The following is a 26985-nucleotide window of genomic DNA, read 5'->3' as shown; positions in this document are numbered from 1 at the left end:
GATTCAGGAATGTTGTACCTGTTCTGCTGTTGAGGTGTACATTGTGCCGGAAAAAATCAAGAAATGCAAGGTGTCAGGAAATGGTGAACTTTTTTTTTTTTTTAAGACAGAGAGAAATGATGTAATATAGAAGACTTGTGTGGGGAGAACTTGTTTAAAGAATTTAATTATTGTTGAGAAACTTTGCAGAACATGAATCTGTAGGAACTTGAGGAATGACTTTTTTGTTGCGGTTTTTAAGAAAACCTACCTCAGATTTGGCCCTGTTATTACATGTCTGCACAGTTTGTGATTACCTCTTATGAGTTTATATTTGACAATTTATTGATCAATGTGTTCCAGTTCTTGTGAAAGTGCAGTCACCTTTGAGCTTCTAGAGTACCTCAAAAGCAGAACCCTAGTGTACTGGTCCCCCAAATCATGGCTTGCTGACAACATATTGTCCTTGAGACTTGCTGCTACTAGTGGTCACTGGAGATTTAAAACAAAGTACTTTCCCTTTTTCTCAAAGTACAGTGTTTCCACAACATGTTCTTTTTCTTGGTATCATTTCCCATGAGCTAATAAAGGTTGGGAACTGCTGCACTGAGAGCTATCTTTGAAACTGATCTGGGTTCATGTCAATCATCAGCAAAACTGAACAAGAGTCCTTCCATTGGGGAACTGTGGTGGAGAATTGCAGGGTGAGGTTCTGCCTCCTTGCCGACTCTTTGATTTTTGTAACAATTTTGGACATTACACACTTCTCTACTGAGCAAATAGCTGTGAGGTTTTTCTAGAAATAAAGCAGATTTGTTATGGTTAAAAATGAAGCACAGAAAAGGGGGAAAATCATGCATCTCCAAGAATAGCAGCATTCTAGTTTCAAAAGGAGCAACCATGTAACCTTTTACTACAATGGAACATCAACCAAGTAAGAAATACAGTTGTAATAGAGAGACAACAATTACAAGACCAAGAACCAAAGTAAAGCAGATTTGTTACCAGATACACAAGCCTCAGGAACAGCTGTGAAGTTTTATGAACCCAGATAGATAAATAGAGGATCATTATAGTCTATAATGTGACAGTAGTTGGGATGAGCTATTGTCAACCTGTTTGAAGAGAATTCTGAGTTATGTCATTGCTGTACTGGCAAGAAGCAACTATGTCAAATGACTTCGGGCAACAGGACACTAATATTGGTCTCCCCTTCAAGCACTTGTTCGGATCAGGTACAATGTATATGTTGTCCTTTCTCTTGTTAGGAGTTGTATCTGTGGCAAGTTGTCAGATTAGAAGGCAAAATCATAATCCTAACTCATTGAATTTGCAACTGATACTGGAGACATGCACCCTTATCCAGTCATGGAGGACAACAGTCATGTTTCCTAGAATCAGTTCATCTATCTTTACAGCTGACTAAGTCTATAATTACTAATTTGAGTTTATTTCAGGCAGAAATCAGTGCTGAACTGAACATCTGTCTTGGTGCTCTGAATGATGTGGGTTTCTTAATTAAAATGCATTATGTTGATTTCACCCAATGCCGTTATTTTAGATCTGTGTATTTGTCCACTGAATTCTGCCTATTGGTGTTGTGTGAGATCTTGCCCCCCACCCCCCAAAAAGGCCCAACAACAAAGCAAGCCCATCGTTCTTCCTTTATAACTGTTTGCAATCCTGATTAGCTGATTCCAGGAGTACCAGTCTTGCTTAACTTCCTAGCTGAAGAGACTGTTGGGTCAGAACTGTAGCATTCAGTGACAAAAATGTCATAGTGATTACCCCACCAGTTAATGTTATCAGTCAAGAATGATTAGAATCCAAACAGTTATGTTAAATAAACAAGACATGATTAAGCCAAAGGGCTCCCGGCATGTCAGCGAGAGAAAAGCTTGTAACATCTAATATTCTTGATTCTTCAGATGTGGAAACAACTTCTGTGGAACTCACCGCTATGCAGAGACTCACGCCTGCACCTACGACTATAAGAGTGCAGGGCGAAGGTATTTGCAGGAGACCAATCCCGTCGTTAGTGCACCAAAGCTTCCCAAAATCTAACATGGTTGTGCTGCATGTGGCCGTTCTGCCATTGAAGAGTTGTATTACATTCAGAGAAGCACTTGCTTAAACTGCATAATTTTGCCCTGCTCCATATCTAAAGATTTGCCAAGTAACAAAAGCACATGAGGATGCATCCTGTTGAAGAATAATGTGAACACTACTGCAGTTAACGCTTTTCTTCTTTAGTGAATGAAAAGCTGAAGATAGTTTTTAAAAACTTACACTATGATTTAACTGTTACTGCACGTCTTGTGTTAAGTGTTTTATATTTGGAAAGCTATTTCACTAGACAAGTCTTTAAAAGATGCACTTTACTAACTTTATTTACTGTAACCAGACTTGAGGGGGTACTGTAATGAGGGTGTCATGTAATGTCTTCTGTACTCTTGCGTTTTGTCCATTGCGTGGGATTTTTAAGTTATTTCACTAGAAAGATTTTCTTCCCTCCCTTTTCTTCAAACAGCCTGTTGAGACCTTCAAGGGGTAGTGCATTCTGTCCCTCTGTTCCGTTCAGATTGGTGTTCATATGCTGTGTATCCATTCTGAAAATGACATATCATGTTAATCACACTTTCTTAAAATAATACTGTTTATAGGGCAAGTTTTTTTAAATAGAAAATTTCCCCTTTGTTGCCATTAAATACAAGGAACAATTTATTTTAACTTTTTTTGTAATCCTAGATTTTTTAAGACTTCACAACTTGGTTTGTTAAGATGTTGAATGCTGTTACTGGAAGAAATTCTAATAAATATTAAATTTTATTTTGGTTTATGCTCTTACAATAAATGCACAAAATAACTCTTCCTATTTTACAGCATGCTCCTAATTAAGATTTGGATTTTGTTATTTGTAGGGGGGAGGGGGAAAGGATTTTTGTTTTTTCAAAAGCATTGAGTCATCTCTGCTCCCACTGAAGTCAGTGGTAAAACTTCCACCCGCTTCATCAGGAACAGTGTGACCAATACTGTGGGCTTTAAATAAACCTTCTGAAGTCTTGCAGATGTACTAGCAAAGGCAAAATGGGTGTTCAACGAATGGCATGTATTAACCTGTAGCCTTTATCATCTCCAGCTGATACTGTACAAAAGCAGTTCAGTACTTGCCTGAGAGAGTCTGAAAGAGCATGTAGCTATTGGAGAAAGTGGTTGTTGTAGGAATAATGATTGAAAACCTTTCATTTCTTTAAGCATATAAAATCTCCACAGATGATATGCTGCCTGAGATGTTCTATTCTGAATACACTTTAAAACAAAACTCCACATTACATCTAAACACTTAAATGTTATGTTACTTTTAAACTGAAAACCTTGCTGCAACTTATCCCCTTTTTTGCCAGATTCCTCAACTGCTTAGTTGGTTGTGGTATTAAAATGTTGTATGCTGCATTCCAGCCAGAGAGTAGCAGCTGATGTACATGGCAGTTAAAAGTTGGGCCAATAAAGGAAAAGGATCAATGAAAAGATAAAATAGTAACTTAAAGAATTCTCATCCTTGGAGAAAAATCCTTTTTGTGTAGGCCACTTGCAACTTCTTAAACTCCTTGGGATTCTCAGTGATGACCCTAATGCCTATAGTTTTTATTGTATCTTCAATACAGGTGACAATACCTGATGCCAAAGGAAAAGAATAAGAAACAGGGCAAACATAGCGATGATTTTCCAGCCATTAGTGACTTGTGGCTCAGCAGCTTTCTAAGCCAGAGTTATTGGGGTCTTTGAAAACAAAGTTGGCTCTTGTAGGAAGTGGAATTAAAATAATATAGGCTCTCATAAATTAATCTCATTTTGTTAAGTGTAATTGACTGGAAATTGTTTTGCAGTGCATTAGAATGGCTGTACTAAAATTTTACTAAAGCTGCATAATTGAAATTTGTGCCAGAGTGTCTAAGTTGAATCTCTACTCCGTTTGTAACTTTCCCTTTCTATGTATGTATAATTCTACTCTGAAGTGTGCAACCATATTTTTCAGAGAATACAATATAGTAATCTGTAATTTCTATGCATGTAGCTTATTACTTTTATTACACCTCATTTTTATTATACCTGATACAGGCATTTCTTATGCATAAATCTTCAGGTTTTGTTCTGATCTTCAGTACTGTATGACAGATGCTGTTATTTTCAGAAAGTGGAACAGCCCTAAGAGCACTTAGGTCTGTAATTAATGTTTTAGTTGCTGATTTATATGCTAGAAGGTTTTGACAAATCCTGTGTTAGATTGTGCTATGGGTTAATTACTGTTTACTGTGTAAACTTACCTTAACAATTTGGTTTTCTGAGTATTAGTCAGTGCTTTGTGGTGCTATGCATCTGCTGTAGACAAATGTTTAGCTTTTGTGCATTTGTTCACATATTTAGATTGTATCATAAAGCATTTACATAGTGGAAGCTTAACAATGACTTTGGTGTGTGCTCTTCTACTTCCTTTTTGAATAATTCTTTTGCATGTTTTTTTTTTTGTTCATTGCTTTTGTTTTTTTTAAATGTTATCTGAGGAGCTGTGAGGAGGTTTAACCAGGCTGATCTGCTGTTGAATGATCTCCAGGATTCTTGTGTAAAGTTGATAAGCTTCACACAGGGGTCAAAAGTGTTCTTGGATCTTGAATAAAAGATTTCCTTTCTCTGAAATCTTTAGAAGGCAGCGGTGATAAAAACCTGTGTGCTTGCAATACCCATCTCTGTTCAGCTTTCAACCCCTTGGGATGTAATTGTACTAATGCCTTCTATTAACAGACTTCAGTGGTAGATAAGGCTAGGATTGTTAATGCTTTATATTATAAAAAGGAAGTATTTCTATCTTTTTCAGACATCAGATAAATACTTTTTTTTCTTCTTTCTTTCTTTCAGGTGCTTTCAACTTTCCTAACAGGGGGCACTGCCTGCTGGATGTGACTTGTGGGTTGGAGCTGCTTGTATCTACAGGGAGTTGCTTGTACTACTGCCGACTCATGTTTTTCCAAATTTTGTATTACTCAAGTTCATCTTGAACTGCATTTGAGATTTTCTCTGGTGTCTGTGTTGGTACTGAGCCACTCTCTGCTGATGTGAGGACATCTGTGTGACTAGGAAAGCCATGTGCAGCCATGGGACAGTTGTGTGAGCCTGCACTGTTTCTGATTACTGTAGTTTTTACCCTGATTTTAATTGGGGGTTGTCTTGCAATGTTTGCCATGGTTGGAGTGCTGGGGGAAAAAGAATGAGAGAAAGTAATTTTCTTTTTGTAGTTATTGTCCTGTTTAAAGATGATTATTTAAAAAAAAGAGGATCCGCTTAATATAGAGATGAACTTAGACTGTTTCTTGTGAAGTGAGTGTGTTAGAGCCTTAGAGCCATTGGGATTCTGTGGGCAATAACACTTTGTTTTTAATGTGTAAAACTGTAATTCTTCACTTTCTCAACAGATATTTCCCAAAAAAGCCTCCTGTTTTTTTAGCTGGTTTCAATTCCTAGTTTATGTTTGGTCTTTCAAAGGTTAGTTATATGTACCATTGAATGCTGCAAGTTTATCTGTGCATGGGTAAAAGGATATTCCTTTTCACAGCATTATTTTATTATCGCCTTTTCCCTATGCTCAATGAGCAAATATACAGATAAAAGATTTTTGCATGCAAAACTTTTCAGTTAATCAGAAATGTTTTATCTACTTTTTATTTTTTTTCCAGAAAAGAGCGATTGTTTAAAAGATAACAGGGGTTGTTTCAACCATGGCACATTATGGTACAGCAGGGGCCACTAGATGTCGGTGGAGAAACCAGCCTGAGAGCAGATTGAGGATAAACCAGTCAAACATACCTACAAAACAGGGACAGAACGATCTATTTCTAATGATGCTTGGACTGTTACTGCTTTTGACCTATTTTATATTCCTAATTGTCTTTATTTCCTCAGCAGTGAAACATAGATACCTGACCAGGACAGGTAGCTGTCTTGGACAAAGTAGCTTGGCAGGCTGGTCTTTGTCCTTCTCCCCCATCGCTCTGTTTGTTGTAAGGTGAATGTTTGCCTTACTTCTCTCTTGATGAAAATCTACCACACCCTTTTTATTAATGTTTACAGCAACGGGTTCAAGAAGAGGGTCCTCTGCTTTAGCTCTTGTCATTAGCTCTTGGGACCCTCTGAGATCCTATAGGATTCTTGAGGAATCCCTCTGTTTGATAAGAGTTTCCCTAAGGTGATTGTGTGGTTAAAGGACAAGTTGCACTTCAAAGCCTTCGAAAGTCTTTCATGAGTGATGTGACAGATGTTCTGTGTATTTCTCAAAAGGTGAAATCATGTCATCCAACCACACATGGATTGGCTCCTTGGCCTGAGTCCTTTCCTGCAGCTAATTCCATGAATATGAAACCCAATTGTAATGAGTTTCTCTTAGGGCTGCTGGCTGCATCTCAAAGGCTGTTGTTTCAAAGCAGTCGAATAGGTCAAAATGAATGCACAATTTAAGAAAACTGCAGAATTCAGTGTGTGTCTTGCTTTATCAATACATGAATCTCTGTCCGTAGCTTAAGTAGGTTCTGCTTATTCCAGCCAGTCTTCCTTCCTACCTCACACACACTCAGTGAGTTGGAGGCTTTGTGTTCCCAGCTTTTCTGTGTCATCCTCTGCCTCTTCCAGCTTTTTCAGCAGAATGAATCCATATATAAGCCAGTATGTTTGGGTTGCTTTATCGATCTTGCCAGTGTGACCATGTGGCTTTGGCTCTAAGTTCTTTTATGGTCATAGTGTGCATATTTGATGGAAAGTATTTTAGCTCCTGTTTTGCCTTTCCTATTTAATATTTTTTATCAAAAAAATTTCCATCCCTGCATAACCAGCTATTTAAAAGCACATGCACAGAAGTTTGCATAAAAGAGGAAAACAACTATTACTGTAACAGTCTTCTCAGACTGAAGTGGACTTCAATTTAATTGGTTGGCACTGGCTAATTTGAAGGAATTTGGGCTTGCAATGTTCGGTGTAAGACATCGGTTTCATTTGTTCTTCAGTCTCTTACTAGAATAAGGCTTGTTTAGTAATTTGATATTTTTCAGAAATTACTATAAGCATCAATCTGCAAAAGAACTGCAACTAAAACTGCAGTCTGCTGATCTGGAGTGTAACTTTCCTCTTAAATGTGGACTTTCTGGCAGAGAACCTGCCTAGTTGTTAGCTTTCTGTGTGAAGCTGCAGAGGGGAGACACCAGGGGGCAGTGGATGCATTAGGAATGGGAAAGTTTTGTTTTTGATAATGAGATTTACAAAGAAAACTATAGATATGGAAAACGGTGATTTTTTTTGTTTGTTTTTAATAACTTCTATTCAGCTTGGTCTCAACAGATCTGAGGAGCTCAGCAGTAGTGTGCATTCCTTGCCTTTGCCTTATTCCAAAGTTGCTCAAAAAACTCAGTGAAAGGATGCCTCAAAAATACATGCTTGTATGCATATATATATATATTTTAATAATGAAAACTGTTAGATAATCTTAATGTGCAGGGAAAGAGAGCTGCCCTCTATTTCTCCCCACCCACCCATCCCGCAAGTGTGAATTTCAGTGGGGTCTGCTAGCTAATGGATGCTGGATAGCTGGATGCTATATGCGTAGTAAGAAATATTACCTCTTCCCCTAACTGCATAGTGTAAAGAGATAACTGTTACTATCTTTGCTTTATGAAAAGAGGATGAGGATATGAAAGGATAAATTCAGTGTATATGAGGAGTGTATATAAACAACTGCTCAGATAAACTGGTCCCCCTTACTACTTTTCCTTTCTGGCCCTGCCATTTGAGAAGCTTTACAGGTCTTCAGCAATAGAAATTTACAACTAAACCACCTTTAAGGCTGTTTTCAATTCTTTTTAATCCAGTTTTCAGTGTAGCCAATTACTATATATCATTATGTAAGGATTATGTATTCTAATCACAGCTGGATCATGAATTGTTAATGAAATTAGGTGTTCTGCTGAACATCAGAAATTCAAAACAAAATCTAATCACTAAAACAGTTTAATTTACTTGGTACGTGATTACAAGGGTTAAAGAGTTGGAAATAAAAAAAACTAATGTTGCCTAAAAGGAAAAATCAAAGATTTCAAAATACCCTGGCTTCTCTCTCTTTCTCTCTCTCTCTTTTTTTTTTTTTTTTTTTTGAAAACAAAGTATGATTTAAAAAAAACCCTGAAGGAACAGTGAAGTTTCTTCTTTCCTTTTTCTCCATACAGTGTATGTGTAGACAGTCTTCTCCTTCTGCTTGAACTGAAATTGTTTGAACGCTAGACTGTGGATTTATTTTGTGTGAACCCAGTTTGTACTGAGGTCAAGTGCTGGAACTTTATCTTTGGTTCTAGTTACAGTGTTGAGAGTGAGAGTTGGGTGACAGGATTTCTTCTTAGTGTTGCCTGTGTTGTCAGTCATCATAGGTAGTTTACTTTAGTGGGAACACAGGACTCACTAAATTAAGTGGATCAACTAGAGAACCATCCAGTCCAGCATCTGTCTCCAAGAGTGGTTGGTAACCGATTCTTCAGAGGAAGGCTCAAGAATTCTTCAGTAACCAAGTGTGCAGTAACCTGATTTCAACACTGGGTCTTATCTCTGATGCTAGTGACTGGTCTGAATTATGAAGAACTTAATATCTTTGCATACAATATGATATTAAGTCGGATGTTCATGAAGGTCTAATATTATTCTTAAATCTTGATAAATTTGGTTTCAGTTACTAAGATGTGAGTTGCACAGACCAATTATATGTAGTGTGAAAAGCATCTTATTTTACTGTAGTTTTGAATTTCCTAACATTTTTTTTCCATAGTGTTATGAGAGAGAACAGCGTCTCTGAAACGTTCAGTATGTTCTGTATTTGTATCACGTTTCCTCTTATTCATCTCCTTTTTATGGTAACAATTCCAATCTCTTCACTGTCTTTGCTGTTCTAGGGCCTTAACTGTGCTCATTGTGCTTCTCTGAACCTTCTCTAATTTTGCAGGATACTTACAGAGATTCCTCTGTCATCTTAAGTTCTCTGGTTCCCATTTTTCTGTCATGTGTATTTAGCTTTAAGTTGCTCAAGGTAGTGACTGTCACTTACTAGGTATTGGTACTATGGAAGCCTCTAAAAATGTGGATTAAATAATACTTGTAAAATAGGAAATATGCCCAGAGTTCTTTAGAGAAATGTTCTATAGAAATGCTTAATATTATTAGTCTGTTCTCTCGGGACAGAATACAAATGCTATTGGTGAGAGTCTGAGGAGAAAATGTAGCAAAGCTCTGTAAGGGGAACGTCTAGCTGAGAAGTTCAGCATGATCCTAAATAGCCATGCATGTGAGGAAGATATTGTCTGGGTTCTGTTACACAGAAACAGGCTATTGTTATGCCTTTGTTGCGCCTATGTGTTGGATGAACGCAATCTAGCTCTTGCAGTGGGGGAGAGAGAGGTCTGAAAATTCAACTGCTAGGTGGTAGGCTCAGCAAGGACAAATGTCTTTCCTCTTCTACATCTCTGAGCTTGGAAGGGGTGAGTTACCTAATTCTGTACACTCCCCTGTAGTCTGAACTGCATACCTGGAAGTACAGCAGACTAATCAAAACAGATCCTCTTGTCCAAGAAACTTTTTTGCTTTTTGCAAAGTAGAGGAAGGAAACAGGGAGCTGTAGTCCCAGCTGCAGCACCACCTGACCTTTGGAGATTCATCCGTTCTCTCTGAGCTTCACTTTTCTCCCCCCCTGAGTGTGGTACATATCATGCCTTGTGCAAACATTAAATTTGTTTGTGTACAAAGAAGAGACTAGGGTGCAGACTCCTCCTTTTATCTGGATGCTAGATGACTTACACTTGGTTAAGGTTATAGCACTGTGACCTCTGTAACATTGCTGATCAGGTTGCCCTACAACCATTTCACTCATATCTAAAGAACTAGGTCTATCTAGAGAAATAACCTTAAAAGATCAATTTGTTACATTTGCTGATATTTTTATTAGTTTTTGAGGCTTGGTAATGAGGAAATACCTATTAACACCTCTATATGGAGCCTGGGTTAGGCTCCATGGCTGCAAAAGCTTATCTGCTCTGAGACAGATTCAAAGCTGTATCCAATCTTGTCAGTCTTCAAAAGCACTCTCATGTGACCGTAAGAACTTGCTGAAGTTTGCTTGGGTGTGTAGCTCTATGCCTGTTTGTTATGCACCATATAAGATTAAACCTGCTACGTGTAGGGCTGGCTACAATCATTGTCCACTGACTACACAGTGTGCGTTGGTCTTTCATTGCTGTGTTGGGAAACAGGTTACAATTTGGTTTGAGGCAGGAATGCTTTTTTCTCTTGTTATTTTCCAAATGGTCATGATGCCACTCTGTCTCGGAAATGACTTTCAAATGATCTTATCATAGTGACTTTCCAAGGTTAGGTTTTAGTAAAAATGTATTACTACACTGCTAATTTATATCTTGCATCTGACACTAAAGAAAATCTGCTAAGTTTCAGGCACTGGGAAGTGTGCTTGTTAAAATGTCTGCAAAGCACCTACTTGGAGCTCTGTCAGTGTTTTTATTAAAGGTGATACAAGCTGTGAAATCTGGTGCTTTTCTGGGTAAAGCTGCACACCAGTCTTGGTTTAAACAGACTCCGAGTGGTGTGTTCTGCTGGGTTGCTGCTTGCCAGTCACTAAGAATGGAACTCACATGGACAAATTAATCAAAGAAAGAAAAATCTTTTATTTTACTGCAACTCTTTGGATCTGTTGCCTGTATATATTTTATGAGTAGCCTCACTTCTGCACTTCCTTTCTTCTATCTTGCAAACAGAGGCTCAGTGCTTTTTATGCTGTACAGTGCTTTATTTTACAGTTCAGTATGTAGTATCTTTCAGGTGCCTGCCATGCAGTTCTCATGCATGATCTAATTTCTCCTTGTGTTCAGTTCTTAAACTGTTGCCATTTACTAGGGTAGAATATAGTCTTCAAACAGTGAGTATCTTTTGGTCATCACATGTCTCAACATTCCTGGTATTACAGCACTGATTTTTTTGGGCTGGTGAAGAAATGAAGTGGCAGTTGTTCCTTTACTGTTCTTGATGGAATCCGGAAAACACTAACTTTCTGTATTCTTGAAAATACAAATTTGCCCAGCAAATATTTTCCCTCTTAAATTGACAATAGAGATGCATTTAATTTTCTTGATACTCTAGGGGAGAAAATGGCAAAAGGTACTCCCACCTATCCTAGAGAGGAAGCTAAAGCTGATGCTGTGTGCAGCACATTGACAACAAGTTTTAAGGAATCCCGGATCCTATAAAGGTAAGTACTTTTTTTTTTTTTTTTTCTTTCTTTCTCCTTTCAGAACATGGAATTATCTCTGTATGAATGAAGAACGGTCAGGAAGGATATAGCCCTTATTTGTATTTCCTTCCATCTTCCTGCTTGGATTCATGTCAATTCCTTTCACCTTCTGCTGATGTTCCTCTTTTTTCCATTTCTTATCAGAATCTGTTTTACTCATCTATCATAGGCAGAAAGCAGCAGAGCAACAATGCAGAAAAGAGTGAATTCTGGGCTCATCTTCAATAAAACAGGGGTCTTCAGATAACTTCTGGAGAAATTCCCCTGCTCTCTGCCAGTTGTGTATGTATGAGAGAGTGAACAGATGGAGAAGCACACAGCACAGGATATGCAGGTGGAAGGAAGTAGAGCAACTGAGCCGAACTGGAGAGAAACTAGCAAAGAAAAAGGCTTGGGAGGACATCCTGTCCTGTCTGACACTGTACATGTCATATTTGTGCGTGCAAGCACATATACAGAGGAAGGCTTGCATGTTCCTAGCAGCCCAATGGGGCACTGTCTGGATTTAGTTTACTGGTCATCAGTCTTGCATTCTTTTCTTTAACTTCTTGTTGTCTAGTTTAATAGATCTCCTGTTCTGTGGCCTGATTTTTTCCTTCTTTACATTTAAGATTAATAGCCACAGATAGGTTATACACATGCATGTGAAATGAATGAGTATGTATGCACTTGAGTGCATGAAGATGCTTGACCTGCCTATTTGCAAGGGTTTTTGGGGGGTTGAAGCAACTAGAAGGATTTAGGGGAACTACAGTCTCCCATCAACACCTCGTATTAGTGTGATAAAGACTGTCATTCTACATCCCCTGCAGTATGTCTAGGGCTGCTTCCAGCCCTCAGTCTGTAATGGCTATTCTAATTACAGTGATTTAATGTTACATGCTGTTGTGTAAAAAATTGCAAGAAAATGTTGCGGTTTCTTAAGACAATTACATAGGAGACTGGTACAGCTCATTAAAAATATGGTGGAGATCATTTTAATTAATATTAGGGAACAGATTTTCCCCCAAAAATCTAAATAACTTTGGTGACCCAAGCCACTGTGGAATTCTGAAGTGATCCCCTAAACTATTGTGATGTTGCTATGGAAATATGCAGATGCTCAGACCAATATTGTAGAAGAAAAAGATCATTTATTATTATCTGGGAAGAATGAGTGATGCTTGTCCACATAAAAACTGCTATAGGTATTTTCATAACTAAAGGCAGAAAAGAGGGCAGAGTTGTACAACACATTTTTTAGCATTAGTTTCTGCCCCATAAGACTTCGTGCTGAAAGGAGTATTTCTGAAAAGCAGAGTCTTAACTGTAAGAAATCTGTGCTGCTCCTGGGGAGAATTGGAGTCTGTTGGGCCCAGAGATACTTCTCTCATTGTGACTTGAAATATATAAAAATATATGTATATATTATTATATATACTATATATGTGTGTGTGTGTATATTTGATAGCAAGCATATGTAAAGGCCACATCTGTGCTCACAGTCCAGATCCTGTGTGCTGGGCATTGGGACAAATCTTTATGCAGACCCATCAGTATCTTCAGCTAAGCATGACATGGATTTCTAGGCATATGTTACAGGAAGAACCTAATCAGCAAAGCAACAGATGTTCTGTTTCCGTGATTTTTTTTAAGTTCCTGTACTTCCTACTGGGATTGTCAATGGCAGTGCTACCTAGCAGCAGAATTAAAGGTGTCTGTGTGACTAATGCCTTTCAACTTAAATTTATTCTTTCTCCCATATTTTTAGTTAGTTGCAACTTTGTTGGAAAAGATTTGCAAAGCCTTAGGTTTGCATTTTCTTCTGAGGGCTGTCAGCCATGCAGGGAGGATGTCCCACAACAGTGCACCTCAGCATCAAGGCTTTGATCCTAGCTCTGCAGTACGGTGTTCACAGTTGTACTGGTGGCTTGTTGTAGCTCCTTTCATTTCAGGCTTAAACATTGGTCATTCTGGCTCCTGTTCTGTGTCTACTTTATCTGGAAATCTGCCCTCTGTGCAAATGCATTTCTGTGTAATTTCTACTTCTATTTCAATTGTGTCTACAGGCCCCTTTCCTAGTTTGGCATACTGTACTTTGTGGTAAGCTATACTGTGCCCACAGTGAGATACAATCCTACCCTGACAAATAATCCCAAAACAAACAATCATAAAAGGGACTGAGAGTATGGAGGGGGAAAAAGAGTCTCTGAGATTTCACTGTGGCCTCAAGGTAAGCTAGCAGTACAGCTGAGAATGGAAGCTGACTCTCTCTTCAAGTCTGTGTTATAGTAGACTGCCTATAAACAGGACATGATTATCATCGTATATTCACATTTCCATACTCTGTCTTATTAGGGGATATAATTATATTTTCTAAGTATCTGTTTTTTAACTTAAGTCTACATATGACTACATAGGACTTAAGAGATGCCCCTTCGTCCTCCTCCCAGGAAGACACGCTGTGTACTCTGTAGGTGGCACTTCTCGCTCCTTCACTACTGAAGTATGCCTGGTGGAAAGAAAAGTTGTCCTAGCTCTAAAAATAAGTGATAGAATTTCAACTCAGCCTCTTTATGCCCTAAAAATCTATTGTAACATGTTTAAATGTAGGGGGTGGTTGTACTCTGCACCAGAAGGGGCTACCTAATTTTATACCCTTTTCTTGCTGTTCTCCAAGGGTAAGTGTAATCTCCCTGGAGTTCTGTAAATTATTGATGTAAGTGCAGACTCTGGAGATGAACAACTTTGACCAGATTCAATGAACAAACTTGTATGTTAAGTCGGGAGCTTTACTTGTTCTCTTTTTTTTTTTTTTTTTCTCGTAGTTGTATCTGCTTTCTTGGCTGTGCTGCACTGACTGAAAAAGTTTAGCGATACTGCTTTTCTTCCTGTTCTTTTTCACTTATTTGCAAGTGTGATACCACTTCTGGGTGGAGTAAATCCCTCCTTTGGTATTTTCTCCTGTAACTCTTATTTTGCCTTTTTCCCCTGTATAGTTCACCTCTATAGTACAGTTTTCCTATTCCAGTGTATCTCAGCAAATCTGTATTACCAGTTTTCATCTTTGGGAAATCACTATGGTTTACTACTTACAAAATGGAATGTAAAATAGCTACAGAGTGTAGCACCCAAATATAGCTCTGGGGCAAACTCCATTTAGCATTCTTTTAGTATTTGAACCTTTTCTTTCTCTTACATAATCTCCTGCTGATAAATCAGTATGTATAGATGAGTAATTTATACAAACACCTTTATAGCCATCTTCAAGCTTATACCACACATTTTAAAAGAATTGAATGGCACCTCACAAAGTTAGTTTGTTTTTTTTCCCCCTCCCCTAATTCTGCTAAACAGCAAGCCAGTGTCCATCCCCCCCCCCCCCCCGAAATCAGCAGCACTTAAAGTTGTGGTAGGAGGTGGCTGGTGTGTGTGAGAGTGAGAGCAAAGCTCAGGACACTCAGCGATCACTAGCTTTGCTGCTGATTTTCACCGAACTGCTTCAGGTGAGTCACTTCCCTTCTCTTGTACTCAGCTTCTCTACTTCTGAACCCGGGAGAAACCTTCCTCTTTCTCCTCTCCAGCTGCACACAGCTCCTCAGCCCTGATGCTATCAGCTGTGAAGACGCGTAGATTTTTTGGGTTGAAGGTGCCCAGGAAGATCGGGGACGATGCGGTAACGTAGCCTTGTGCTGGCACGAATCCCAGCGCCGTGCCTTCCCCGCGCGGCTCCGCCCCGGGCTGCGGGAGCCGGCGCGCCGAGCCCCCTGCCGCGGGGCTGCGGTGCGGACCGGAGTTCGCGGGCGAGGTTACCCGTTTCCCGGCGCGGCCCGGGGTGGCGGAGCCGCGGCCCCGCCGCGGGGGCCGGGCTGCGCCGGGGCCTCCGCGCCGCGTCCCGGCCCGTACCGGCGCGGCGCTGCCGCCTCGCTCCCCCGTCCTCCTCCGGGCCATGGCGGCGGCGGGGGCGGGCCGGGGCGGGGCGGCGCGCTGACAGGCAGCGCGGAGAGCCGCGGTAAACAGGAGCCGGGCGAGGGAGCCGGGGGTGCCCCGGCCCCGCAGGAGCCGCGCAGCCCCCGGCCCCGCCGGCGCCACGGCTCGCCGCCTCCCGGCCCCGGGCATGGGCAGCAGCCGCAGGGGGAGCCGCCGGGCCGGGCCCTCCGCGGGGCAGCAAGGTAGGCTCGGCCGCCGCCCCGGCCGGGGGCAGCCGGCCGCCCTTGCCGGCGGGGCCGGGCGAGGCCCGCTCCCGGCGGCGCGGGGGGTGCGGCGGGCGGGCGGGCGGCGGGAGCGGCTCGCTGGGCCGCCGCGGGGGCCGGCGGCGGGGACGGTTCGCCTTGCCCGGGGCGCTGCCCTGCGGCCGCCGCCCGGCCCGGCCCGGCCCGCCGGCTGCGGGGACGGCGCTCCTCCGCGGCCGGGAGCCCTTTCCCTCGGCGGAAAGCCGGGAAGGGGGCGGGCGCCGGCGGCGAGCAACAGGCGGCCGCGCGGGGGGCGGCGGGGCTCCCGCTCCCGCTCCGCGGCCCGGCGGGGCTGGCAGCCGGCGGGCGGGGGCGGCCGCGGCTTCCCGGCCGCGGTGGGAGTCGCCGGCGTGGAGGCTCCGCTCGGCCGCCCCGCTGCCAGGGCCGCTCCCGCAGCAGAGCGGGTGGATGCGGTGAAGGCACCAGACCAACTGGTAGGAAGCTTCCCCCGCTGTCGCTTTGTGTCCTCTTTGCTCAGCCTTTCCTCGTCTTGCAGCGAGTGTTGGCGCTGACGGTGTTAGTGCTGCTCGGTGGAAACTGAGAGCAGATGCGCGGAAGGTGTGTTTGCGTTAGAGTTTTGATTCAGAGGAGGACCCAGTTTGAGTACAGGTAGTGATGTGGAATAAAAGTACGTCAGAGAGAAAACTTTATTCAAAAGGTCCTGATCGTAATGTGAGCATAACAAATCATGCAGTTTCATAACAGGGTAAGAAGTAAAGTCAGAATTCTTTTTTCATGACTTTAGGAGCAGTTGGTAGATAGAGTAATTCTTGACTTGTTCGTAAGCCTAACACTAACTTTTCCTTTTTTTAGTGTGTTGGAAGTGTGAGGAAAAGGTAGGATTATTAAATGCCAACGTGAAGTGGGTTTGTTTCAAAGTGCAGTGCAGGAGAACCTACAGCTCGGGCTTGGGAATTAGTAAAGTTTATGAATGTTTCAGAGCATAGCAAGCTTGTAAAGGAAACCAGCAGCATAAACACACAAGGGACAATCTAGGCAGAGCTTGAGAGGAGGTGGAAAGAAATGTTGGAAAGAAGATAGAGGCTAAAGAAGAGAACTGATCTGACAATAATACTTAGCTGAAACAGCATCACTGTTTAAGAACTATTGCTACTGAAATAACTTCTGGAGAAGTTTCAAGTCAGGCTAAGGGTCAGTCAATGGTAGAGTGAGTCAAAAATTTTCAGGGGAAAGAAGGTTCCTTTGAAAAATGCTTATTTATCAAGCCTAAGATGTTCTCTTTGGAACATCTCAGGTTTGATGAATTTTCACTGTTGCAGAGTTCTGCTAAGTCTGCCTCTGGACCAGGATATCTGGAAACATCAAGGGTCCGGACTCAAGGATGTGTCCCAGCCACCCAGGATAATACCTGCTCAGAGATGCTGGAAGCTGCTCAGCTGTGGCCCACGCTGATTATTCAGTGCTAGAGTCCCCAGAGCGAGCCCTGTAGCTGCTCAGTGAAAGTGAGACTTTCCCCAGGATTTCTTACTGCTACAGTTGCTGAAACTGATAGAACAACTGAAGAGTGAACAGCTATCCTTTTGCTGGGGACTTCATGTAGTTTTGGTTACAGTCTGATCTGAACTTAAATCAACTTCATAATTCGCTGATTGTTTGGTTTCATTTTTACTTGGTGTTCAGCCAGCCCTAGTCAGTAGTTTTGCTTATAGGTGTAAACTAGTTGAAAAGAAGGGATTTTCTGTTTTGGGGTGTCAGATCTGAAGAAAGCCTGCAATCTTTTTCATACCTCAGTGTAGGCATATGTGGTCAGAATTGCTGGAGGTGTCCAAATGAGGCAGTTAACAATTCTAATGCTAGAAAATCCACTTGTTCCCTTACTGGTTTTGCCCAGTCTTAAGTGTCATGAGGATAGATTAATTTAGAAGGCCGGGGCATGCTCAGTTTGTAGTTATACTTTCTATATTTGCAGGGGCGTGTTTTTGTTTTCTGTTATTGTTGGTCTAACCTTTTGGACAAGCAGCTCTTCCATATTAAAGGGTGAAAAGACTCAATCCTCCCAGCTGCTGGGGCTGTCACATATACTCTGGGCAATGTGCCGAAGTCTCTTCTCTGCCGAGCTGATTTCCTCATTGCTCTTTCAAACACTGATATTAGTAGGGGAGGCAGATGGCTGCAGGAGTGTGGCACCTCCCAGTAGTAATGCTGCTCTAGGGAGGAGAGGTAGGCTCTTGTTACAAGGCCTAAAATGATTCTGCTGCCTAAGAAAAGGGAGCCTCCTGCTATGGGTCTTTCTTATACTCGCAGAAGGAGTCAGCCCTAAGGTGAGTGACTGATAGCCAACATCATAAACAGTTATTGAAGAATACAGGAAAAATTACCTTTTGCTGGAAAAAAATGAAGACTGAAGAGTACTTCTTTTTCTTTTAGTTAGTTAGTTAGTTTGTTTCATTGTGGGTTCCCCCTCCCCCCCCCCAAATGTAAAGAGCCCTTAATTCTGTAGAAGAGGTTGGCTGATATGCTGTAAGAGGCTGATGCTGGGTTACTCTGCAAAATGAATAAGCTGCAAAGGAAGGAGCTGGAAGGAACCCGGCATGTTGTTGTGCTTGGACTATGTCTGGATGTGGTGGAGCCCAAAGCTCTGCTGTTCTGTGGGTGAAGTTGGGAAGATGCTTCCTGTCTGCTTGCTGCATAGATAGGTGGAATATGGGCGGTAAGGGGTGTAACTTCTTGTTTGTAGCCGAAGAGCTGTGGTTTCAAGGACACTGCATTTTTATGCTGGCACCTCTTGGAAAGGGTCCCTTCTGCATTTGTTGTCTGATTCTTACTGTACGTTCTAAAGTTCATAATATGTTCATATAGCAAGTTCTAAAGAAACACATAGAAAATGGTTTAAAGCACCTGACTTTCATTAGACATCAAGGCAAGTTAATGTCTCCTTTGTCTTTGAAAGTCTGCCACAAATCTTTAATGGCAATGTCTGTCTGTGTACGGAGGTGTTTTGCCATCCAGAACCTCCATAAGTAGCAAAGCAGAATATAAGACATCCAGCAATCCAGTTAAATGCCTTGTGGAAGTGATGTCTTGTTTTCTTAATTTTGGTCTTTCTGGCCTCTGAGACCCTTGAACTGCTCATCTTCTTTTGAAACTCATTGCCTAGGAAAATAGGTCATCTCTGTTCTTGTATTTCTTCTGATTGGTTCATAGGATCCGAAGATGTTTGATGTTCATAGGTAGCTATCTTTCCTGGGTGGTCTTGTGGGTTTGCATATTAGAGAATGATAAGAAAGCTTTTACATTGTAATTCTGAGCAATTGCTTATGTCTAGGTTTCACTTCCACTGCTTCCTCCTGCATTTCTAGAGCAAATGGGAGGCTCATATGTGGCTCTGTGGATAGCATGGTCTGAAAAACAAGATTTCTTATACTTGTAACAATTTGGCAGGACCAAGTCTTATTCTGAATTACTGGAAAAGTAATGGGTGTTGAGCTTGAGAGGTCGAGGATTCTCACTTCTGTGGAGAACGGCATTTTCTTCACTTGAGGGTAAGCAAGATGAATTTAAACCTCAATTGTAAAGGATGCATATAAATAGTCAAAGCTGTAGAAGGCTATAGAGAATGGAAAACTTCAAGTCTAGGACATAAGATATTGGAGAGGAAATTTTCCTGGGGAACAAGTTATTTGGTTATTGCTTGCTGCAGATTTTCTTTCTCTGAAGCATCCAGTGCTAGCTGGTGCAGGGCCAGCACAAGTGAACCACACAAACCATGCATCTCATTCACTGTACTGATTCCTTTATAGTGACATATGTAAATACCACCAATGTTCATAGAATTTGTGCATAGTTTACTGTAATGTCAGTTTTGTTGACTTGTATATTAACTGTGAAGATCTGGTGGCATCTTACTTTGATGTAGCAGAACTGACATTAAACTTGCTGGGTGAGTTTTGTCAGTAGTGAAGTTCCACAGCTCTGGGTCCTTGAAATGCTCTTTACTACCTTAGGGCCAGTTTTACTGGTTCTGTTGTCTGGCTTTAACTGAAAACACTGCTTGTCTAAAGAACTCATCATTTCTGAAACAGATGCTTTTTCACTGCTTACCACAAAATTTTATGGGTCTTTTATCAAGTAATCAAACCACCTTTCTGTAAAGTGTTAAACAATCAAATAACAGATTACATCGTGTTTATTGATTCTGCCATGGAGTAGGTAAATGGACACGATACCCTTGCAAGGTCTTTGCAAGCAGTGTTTTCTGTAACTGTTCAATGCAGTGAAAAGTACACTTTAAAAGCTATGTTATTCTTGAAAGTAACTCATTACCAGAGAGCCAGGCAGTTCACAAACAACAAAACCCTCAGCCTTAAACAATTCCTTGTGCTTGCAGTTTCTTTCCCCAGGGACTAGGAGAAAGCTAGGCTTCATTATGTGTCCAACTGATTATCAGGTTTGAGCCATTTTAGATCAGCGACACATGTAAATGACTTCTCCACTTTTATGTCTTTTTAAATGAATGCCTATCTGAAGTTCACCTTAAAGACAAGTAGGGGAGCTTGGCAGCATATCTTAAATTTAACCAGAGGTCTGTTGTGGTTGATGGAACTCAGCTGTAAACAGTATGGAAACTTTGATTCCAGGGATCAACAGCAAATGTTGATTGACCTTAGTTGTTGTGGTAGCAAAGTTCTAGGGCCTCTACATGTATGTCTAATAGGTCACAAAGTATTAATAGATTCTAGAAACTACGGATGAGATTTTCTGTAGTTTGATGGAATGAGATGCTCGAGTCAGCCAGCAGATGAGCACGTTACTCTTTGAGACTCAAAACCAATGAGAGCAGTGGTACCCCCCAAATTGCCAGTGGCTTCAGTAAGAACCTGTGTTTACACACTGTGAAAGATAAGGGCTGCATTACAAGGAACAAAAATATTCCCAGCTGCTCATCCCTGAGCAGGTAGCTTGACTTCAGTCATGTTCTGAACATAGGACAAGAGACTTTTCTCTTTGAACCAAGAGGGGCAGTTGGATAAGACAGGGGGGAAGGAAAGAAAGAAAGAATTTGAGTGACAGACAAAAAAATATGCAAGGTTACACACACACAGTTGCTCCTTTTTAAAAAAGCATAGAAATTTGTGGTGCCTCCCTTCCTCTCAAATGCACTTTATTTTTAAAAAGCCTTTCAGTTCCTCTTTATTGGGCATAGTGTTCCTACAAGGAAGAGTATCTGCCAAAAAATGACGCTTTTAATAAACAGGTTACCTCTGGGTCTGATCTGCTGACTTTAATGACCAGAATAAGTTGTCCCTATGACTTACTGCTATTAGCTCTGTGCTATTAGTACTGCTTGGAGTGGGGGAGGCACGCTTCTGCTCTTATCGAAGAAGTTGGTTTTTAAGTTCCAGTCTCTTGTTACCAGAGAATTTGAATGGGCACAATAGTGGGAGTCCTCGTATTGCTGTGACTCCTGGTTCTGAGCGGTATTGTCTCCTAGACGTGGCTTTTGGAGTGAATTTTACCTGTAGAGGATGATTTGAGTGATATCAGCTCAACAGGGCAAAACAGATTCTATGCGTACAAGCTGCCCTGTAGCACCAATTCAATATTGAGGGAATATTCATTCAGGTATTACTAATTTAAGCACTTTTCTGGGCAGCAGGGATGAGCCAGGCCTTCCTGTGAGAAGGAAGGTGATGCCATGTGGGTTATTAGCGGGAATGCCTCCTCTCCCAATTGCAGAGTTTACAAAAGCGAGTCCCTTCATTTAATTGCATTCATAACAACCTCTTAAAGCATCACTTGGTGGAAGAACCTCCTTCAAATCCAAAGAAGGCTGTAGCAAGACAGAGAGCCTCCTTTGACTATTTATATTTGCTTTCACTGCCACTGCCTCCTCATGTCATCTAGGACAGAGGATTAATATCTCTGATCCCTCTATTTCTAGTTGTAAAAGCGCAACGTGTTATTGAGGGTGATTCACCGCTAGGCCAGTCCCTGTTCTAATCCCTTGTAACTACAAAATCATCAGTCGGAAGAGAAAGGCTAATGGGAAAAATGTGGTGTATTCTTGTGTAAGCTGTATGTATGTGAGAAGATGGATGGATTGAAACACAGGCAGTGTTGCAATACAGGGCTCTGCTGTGCTTTCATAACATGGGCTATGTTACAGCAAGAAATTCTTGTGACTGCCTTGTCTTCCCCTATCCGAGTGTGTTCTTGTCCCCTTCTCTCCTATTTCCCATGGCCTCCTTCACCAAACCGCTCCTAAGGGACTTGCACTGAACAGCTTGGTTAACCCTGCTACAACAGAAAGCGGAAGTTGACCGTGACTTTCCTGTTCTTAATAAGCCTGGTGAAGTCTGAAACACCAGAGCAGTGTGAATAGCAATTGGTAATAGTTTACAATAGGCTACAAGAGGGAGTGTAAAATACACAGGGGAACAGGCCGTCTCTTCGAGGGGGATAACAGGAGGCTTTGGTTTTCCTTCCTTTCTCATAAGTGAATTGAGTGTTACTTGTAGTTCTGCGTCCAAAATGATGTCTGTTTAAATGTGATGATTGTCACCATAGCTTTCAGAGTCATATAGAATCTGCCTGCCAAATCCAAACTGGAAATGCCAGGACTAGCAAGGATAGTTGTTTTCAGGATTTTTTTGTTTGTTTGTTTGGGGTTTTTTATCCTTTAGCTCACTTATACTTTGTATAACTGTTTAAATTGAAGCTGCTCTTGTAAAGTATGTATGTAAACCTACAACTCCCAAGCAGACTGAAAACTTGAAGATGAAGATGAACTGCTGCTCTTTCACATTGAAAATCATCTCTAGTTGAGTTTTCTTACTCCAAACAGCATAAATGTGTGCAGACCTAAATGTTGTCTGGCTGCAAAAAAAAATCTGTTTAGCTCTAAAAGAAGAGGAAGTTCTCTTGCAGCTAAAGGTTTGTAGTGAGAGACAGGAAATCTGAGTCATGTTCCTGCTTCTGACCTGTATTTTCTGGATTAAGTTGCTACACCTATGTATATCTTAGTTTCCTGCAACTCAGTTGTCACCTGTCTCAGATGGTTGTTGCAAGGTTCTTGGGGGTTTTTAGCCTGCTTTCCAATGGGAAGCGTGCTTATGCAATCACACTGCAAGTAACTTCTGAACCTGTTGGCTAAATGTCAAATATTTGCTGGAGTGGTAGAGGTCACAGGAAGAAAGGAATGTAAATTGCAACGTCATGAGCATAGAGGGAGACGGTCTGTGTTGCAGCCTCACCCTGCATTGAAGCCCATAGAGATCGCATGTTTTTAAACACAAGATAACTCACATGAGTGAGTGACTCCTATGAACACTGCAAATACAGGATGCCGAACTGTAAAATATCAGACTATGCTAATCCTCCTGCCTATTGGATGGCTGTCTTTCTTTGCAAGGCATTGTGAGAGCCTAGGGGAAAATGCTAAGTATTGTTACTACATTGGAATTGGCATGGTGCAGCAGGCTCTTCACAGAATTAATATCTCATAAAATAAGGGGGTTGGAGGAGAGATTCAGTTGTAAAACTACGGGTCTTGTCAGATTGGCTTGATCTTGGGAGTTAACAAAAAGGAGTAACATGTTTGATTAAAAGACAGAAGGGGAATTTAACTTTGCTCTGGGCATAAAAAAAGCAGAAGCCAATAAAAATGAGATCAAATTTCAGCCTTCTAAATGCCTCAGTGTTCTTATGCAGTGTGTTAACATATTGCACTTGAAATATCTCATTGCTTTTGGGCATGAAACCTCTATATAAATGTCTTTTAGCCGTTCCTTTGCATTAGAAGTGTTTTTATTTCTGTGATTCTCATGACAGCAGTGTTCAGCTATTTTGTACCCTTCATCCTAGGGTCAGAACTGACGGGAGGATAACCTGTCTGACAGAGATCCCTGAAGTTAACACAGTCTTTGAAACATTTAAATATTCACCAAGTTGCTTTCATTATAAAATTGTGAGGTTGGAAAGGTCTCTGTGTTGTGCTGTACAAGCTGCTACATGCTTTGGCAGGTGTGTGAGAAAGAGCCCTGCTCTGATACACCTGAGGAGGTCTGCATCTACCAAGGCTTTTTAGAGATGAGATGCTTTTTTATGGGCCTTCCTGGAAGTGTAGAAAAACTGCACTGTGGTGTTTTCCAGGCAAATTGCTGAGAAGATAGGGCTTGCAAGACGCTGGTCTGTTTTCCAAATGGCAAGAAGTTCAAAATTACATGCTGCAGCTCCTTTTTGACTTTCCCTCATCCATCTGACTCCTCCTTTAAATGAGGAAACACATGGTTTTGTTTCTGGCTAGACAGTGTGCAAGTGACAGACTAGAGCTATGTCTTTGAAGCTTCGCGTCCAGTGCAGCAGGAAACAGTGGAGTGTGGCAGCATCTCCTCCACTTACCTGCATGCTATGTGCAGCTAACTGCTCCGATCTCTGCTTTGCTGTCTGCTGGTGGTTTTCTTCTGTCCAAGATCTGACTCTCCCATGGTCTGCTTTTGGTGTTCTGGGGATCCTGAGCCACTTGTATCTGCACAAGGCCTAGACTTTTATGCGCTAGTGGTATTGATATCAACTTCACCAAATACAGCATTCCCCCCCAAACCAGGTGTCCCAACTCCTTTGGGTATGAACGCCTTATTTCATTCAAGACAAGATTTCTCACTCACTTTAAAAGCGTAGCACTGTGTGGTCCAGCTGTCTGGGAGCCTGAGTACTAGGAAGCTGAGTCAGGATCAGTTCCTTATATAGAAAGGGAATTGGATACATCATGCATTTTACTCTTGGCTGTGATCTTCTATTGTATGTCTGTTAGACATTTGTCATGGTTGCTTGCTTTCTCTGTGTACTTGAGCTCCAGTTGTCATCTGGGACACGTGTTCAGTCTGCATTATCCACCTTTGAATGGCTACTGGGAAGTTTTCCAGTCTGCATGTTCTCACTGTGCGGTATTGCAGGTGTTTTGCATAGGTTTGGTAGGCCTGTGATGCCCTGAAGGCATCCTGCTGGTTAGGTTGCTGGTTGCCTGCTTGTCAGCTGCATTTTCAGCCCTCCATAGCTGCTGTATTTAGGTTCTCGGCTTTTTCAGACCTGCATGGGTTTGGCTTAGCCTGCCCTGCTTGACTGTCTGGTGCAGGGGTTGTGGGAGAAACTTGCAGGGAGGGAAGTTGTGCGTGAATGCTCTGCTCAGAGGAGGCACGTTTCCCAATTGCAGCTTGGTGCTGCAGTATCTCCCTTTCCACGCGACCCCACAGATCATACACTCTGCCCTTGTCACACAGTTTGACCTGACATTGTTTCTTGTGTGAATAAAGGAAGGAGAAACTCTGAGAGCTGATGATCTGGACTGTCCTACTTCGAGCCGTATCCTGTGTGCTCATGGACAGGTCTTCACGAGTGCCTGAGAGTGACATCTGAGCCAGGAATAGGGAATTTGATAACATGAGAAAACTGTTGGTTTCAGGGTTTAAAGTAGTTCTTGTCAGCAGGGAACGGAGTAGAAAGCAGCCTGACTGTACACAGCATGTCCCTCCAAAGCCAGTAACCTGGACATACGGAAGCACAGACCTGCTTTTCTGAGATGCTGTTTATTCACAGTGTCCAGTCACCCCTGTAAGTCTTCTGTTGCTTGCTTTCTTCTGTGTGCCTTTTCTTCTTTCTTTACTAGAATGTGCAAAAAACAAACAAACAAAACAACAACAACAAAAAGGCAGGGTTAGTCATGCTTGCGTGCTGTCACTTTAACCTGATAAACAATAAGATAGTGCAGTATGCTATCGCTAGGCCTTCTGTGACCCCTTCTATAAAAGATGCCGCTGCAGTGTGACAGCTGTCAGAGGGGTAGGTTACTCAAGCTTGTAACTGTCTTCATCAGTGGTGTGTGAAGAGGACTCTGCCTTTCCAGACCTTTTTATCTCCCATTGGCATTCTTTGTAGGCTTTGAACAAGAAACCTGGAGCTCTTAGGAAGTTCCTTCTCAGCTGAACGATAGCTGCTTCTTTTTTTCCCACAAAGATGACTGATGGCTTTGGTGGCTTTGGAAGAGTGAGAATTAAATGTTACATTGGAAGTTGATACATAAAATGGAGTCTTAGGAAAGGCAGTGACTAATTTATAACTGACTGTGACTCTTGCTTAATCAGAAGATTGCTAAAAAATAATCTACCTTCTAATTCCACAGTTGACCCCTAATTAAAGTAGTATTCTAATCTATAACCTGCAGAATAGACAAGACCAGAGACTGAAGTGGTATCTCTGTTTTGTCAGCCAGGAAAGTATGGACAGAATCAGTATCTGGAAAGGGGAGACCAGGTGCTGTAACAGTGGTGGTACTGACTTTGCACTGAATTCATACTGATTGATTGCCCCAGCTAAATACTGTAAGGTGCTATGTTGCCAGCAATGTCTTTTTTCAGGCAGAGAAGACACCTTCCTTGTTTTAAGAATCTGCTTATTCTGGAGAAAAAACTTCACTCCTTTAATTAAAAAAAAAAAATGGAGCAAGCAAACTTTTACCCATGTGTTACATGCACATGGTATCTTCGTTTCCTGTTTCCAGCTGTTACGTAGCATTGGGCTCTGCATTATTCTTTAGCCTCTTTTTGTTTAGTTTCCAAGTTAAATTGTTATTATACTCTGTAATGGTGCAATGAGAAATCAGCTGACCTTGTTGCAGTGTGAAACTTCTGTCAACTTTGCAGGAAATGTAGGCAATGTGAAGTTGTGCCAAATTACTACTTAGACAGAGGACGGTAATGAGAACTTGCAAAAAACCAGCAGCCTAGGAGCTTTTGCCACTGCCAGGTGATACCATTCACTGAATAGCATGTGTCCATGTTAAATTAAGTGCAGCTTCCTCCAGGACAGATGTTTTATGCCTCACTCACAAAGAATGCAGCTAATGCAGAACTATGCTAAACATTAGGTCACTTGTGGTGCGAAGGAGATAGTGCCTCTTCCTAAGCCTGAATGCTGCTTCCTCTAGCACCCAGAGCCTGAAGTAAAATGATCCGATCCTCCAAGGAGAAACCAGCAGTGTTTTGATCACTCATGGATTCTTATCACTTCAGAAATAACAGGCTTCACATCTTTCATCTTTAAAGGCTTTATGACCATTTTGATGCTACACAGCCAATGTGTAGGAGCCGCTACCAAAGATGGGACTGTCTCTGGGGTGGAACGTGCCAACTGTTTTTAAGCATGCAGAAGAGGAAAACTGAGGAGATTTCATCTTGACTCTCTAACATCATCTCTTGTGTTTGAAATAGGGAGTTGGTTTCTTTTTAAGTTAAAAAAAAAAAAATCTCATTTCTGTCTTTTTAACATGATTAGTAGAGAAATATGTCCTTATTTCTCTATTAGCCTAATTCAGTAGACATTCATATTATTTTTCTGTAGGAATCTTTAATCTATTCTTTGGAAGAACAAGTGTGCCTGGTTATTACTGTAACTACTTAGACA

At 41.6% G+C, this 26985-nt stretch overlaps 2 protein-coding genes across 10 annotated transcripts in view; both read left to right on the top strand.

Moving 5' to 3' along the window:
* Window positions 1–4685, top strand: part of ZFAND4 (zinc finger AN1-type containing 4) — a 28990-nt gene extending 24305 nt beyond the window's left edge. For all 4 annotated transcript variants that reach the window (XM_067300010.1, XM_067300007.1, XM_067300009.1 and 1 more), the window contains exon 10: window positions 1908–4685. In XM_067300010.1, the coding sequence (XP_067156111.1) occupies window positions 1908–2043 (136 nt within the window). In that variant the 3' untranslated portion in view covers window positions 2044–4685. The remainder of the gene's footprint in view (window positions 1–1907) is intronic.
* Window positions 4686–14823: 10138 nt separating this feature from the next.
* The window catches only part of MARCHF8 (membrane associated ring-CH-type finger 8), a 103154-nt gene continuing 90992 nt past the window's right edge, over window positions 14824–26985 (top strand). For 3 of the 6 annotated variants that reach the window (XM_067300001.1, XM_067300000.1, XM_067299996.1), the window contains exon 1: window positions 15427–15507. The gene's annotated coding sequence lies outside the window, so the exon portion shown is untranslated. Of the gene's footprint in view, window positions 14842–15426; window positions 15508–15909; window positions 16002–17794; window positions 17850–26985 lie in introns of those variants that run through there. The other 3 variants (XM_067299999.1, XM_067299997.1, XM_067299998.1) reach the window with 3 other exon arrangements.

This window comes from Apteryx mantelli, chromosome 7, assembly GCF_036417845.1.
Source record: "Apteryx mantelli isolate bAptMan1 chromosome 7, bAptMan1.hap1, whole genome shotgun sequence".
NCBI classification, from domain to species: Eukaryota; Metazoa; Chordata; class Aves; order Apterygiformes; family Apterygidae; genus Apteryx; species Apteryx mantelli.
This window is presented reverse-complemented; position numbering and strand designations above follow the sequence as displayed.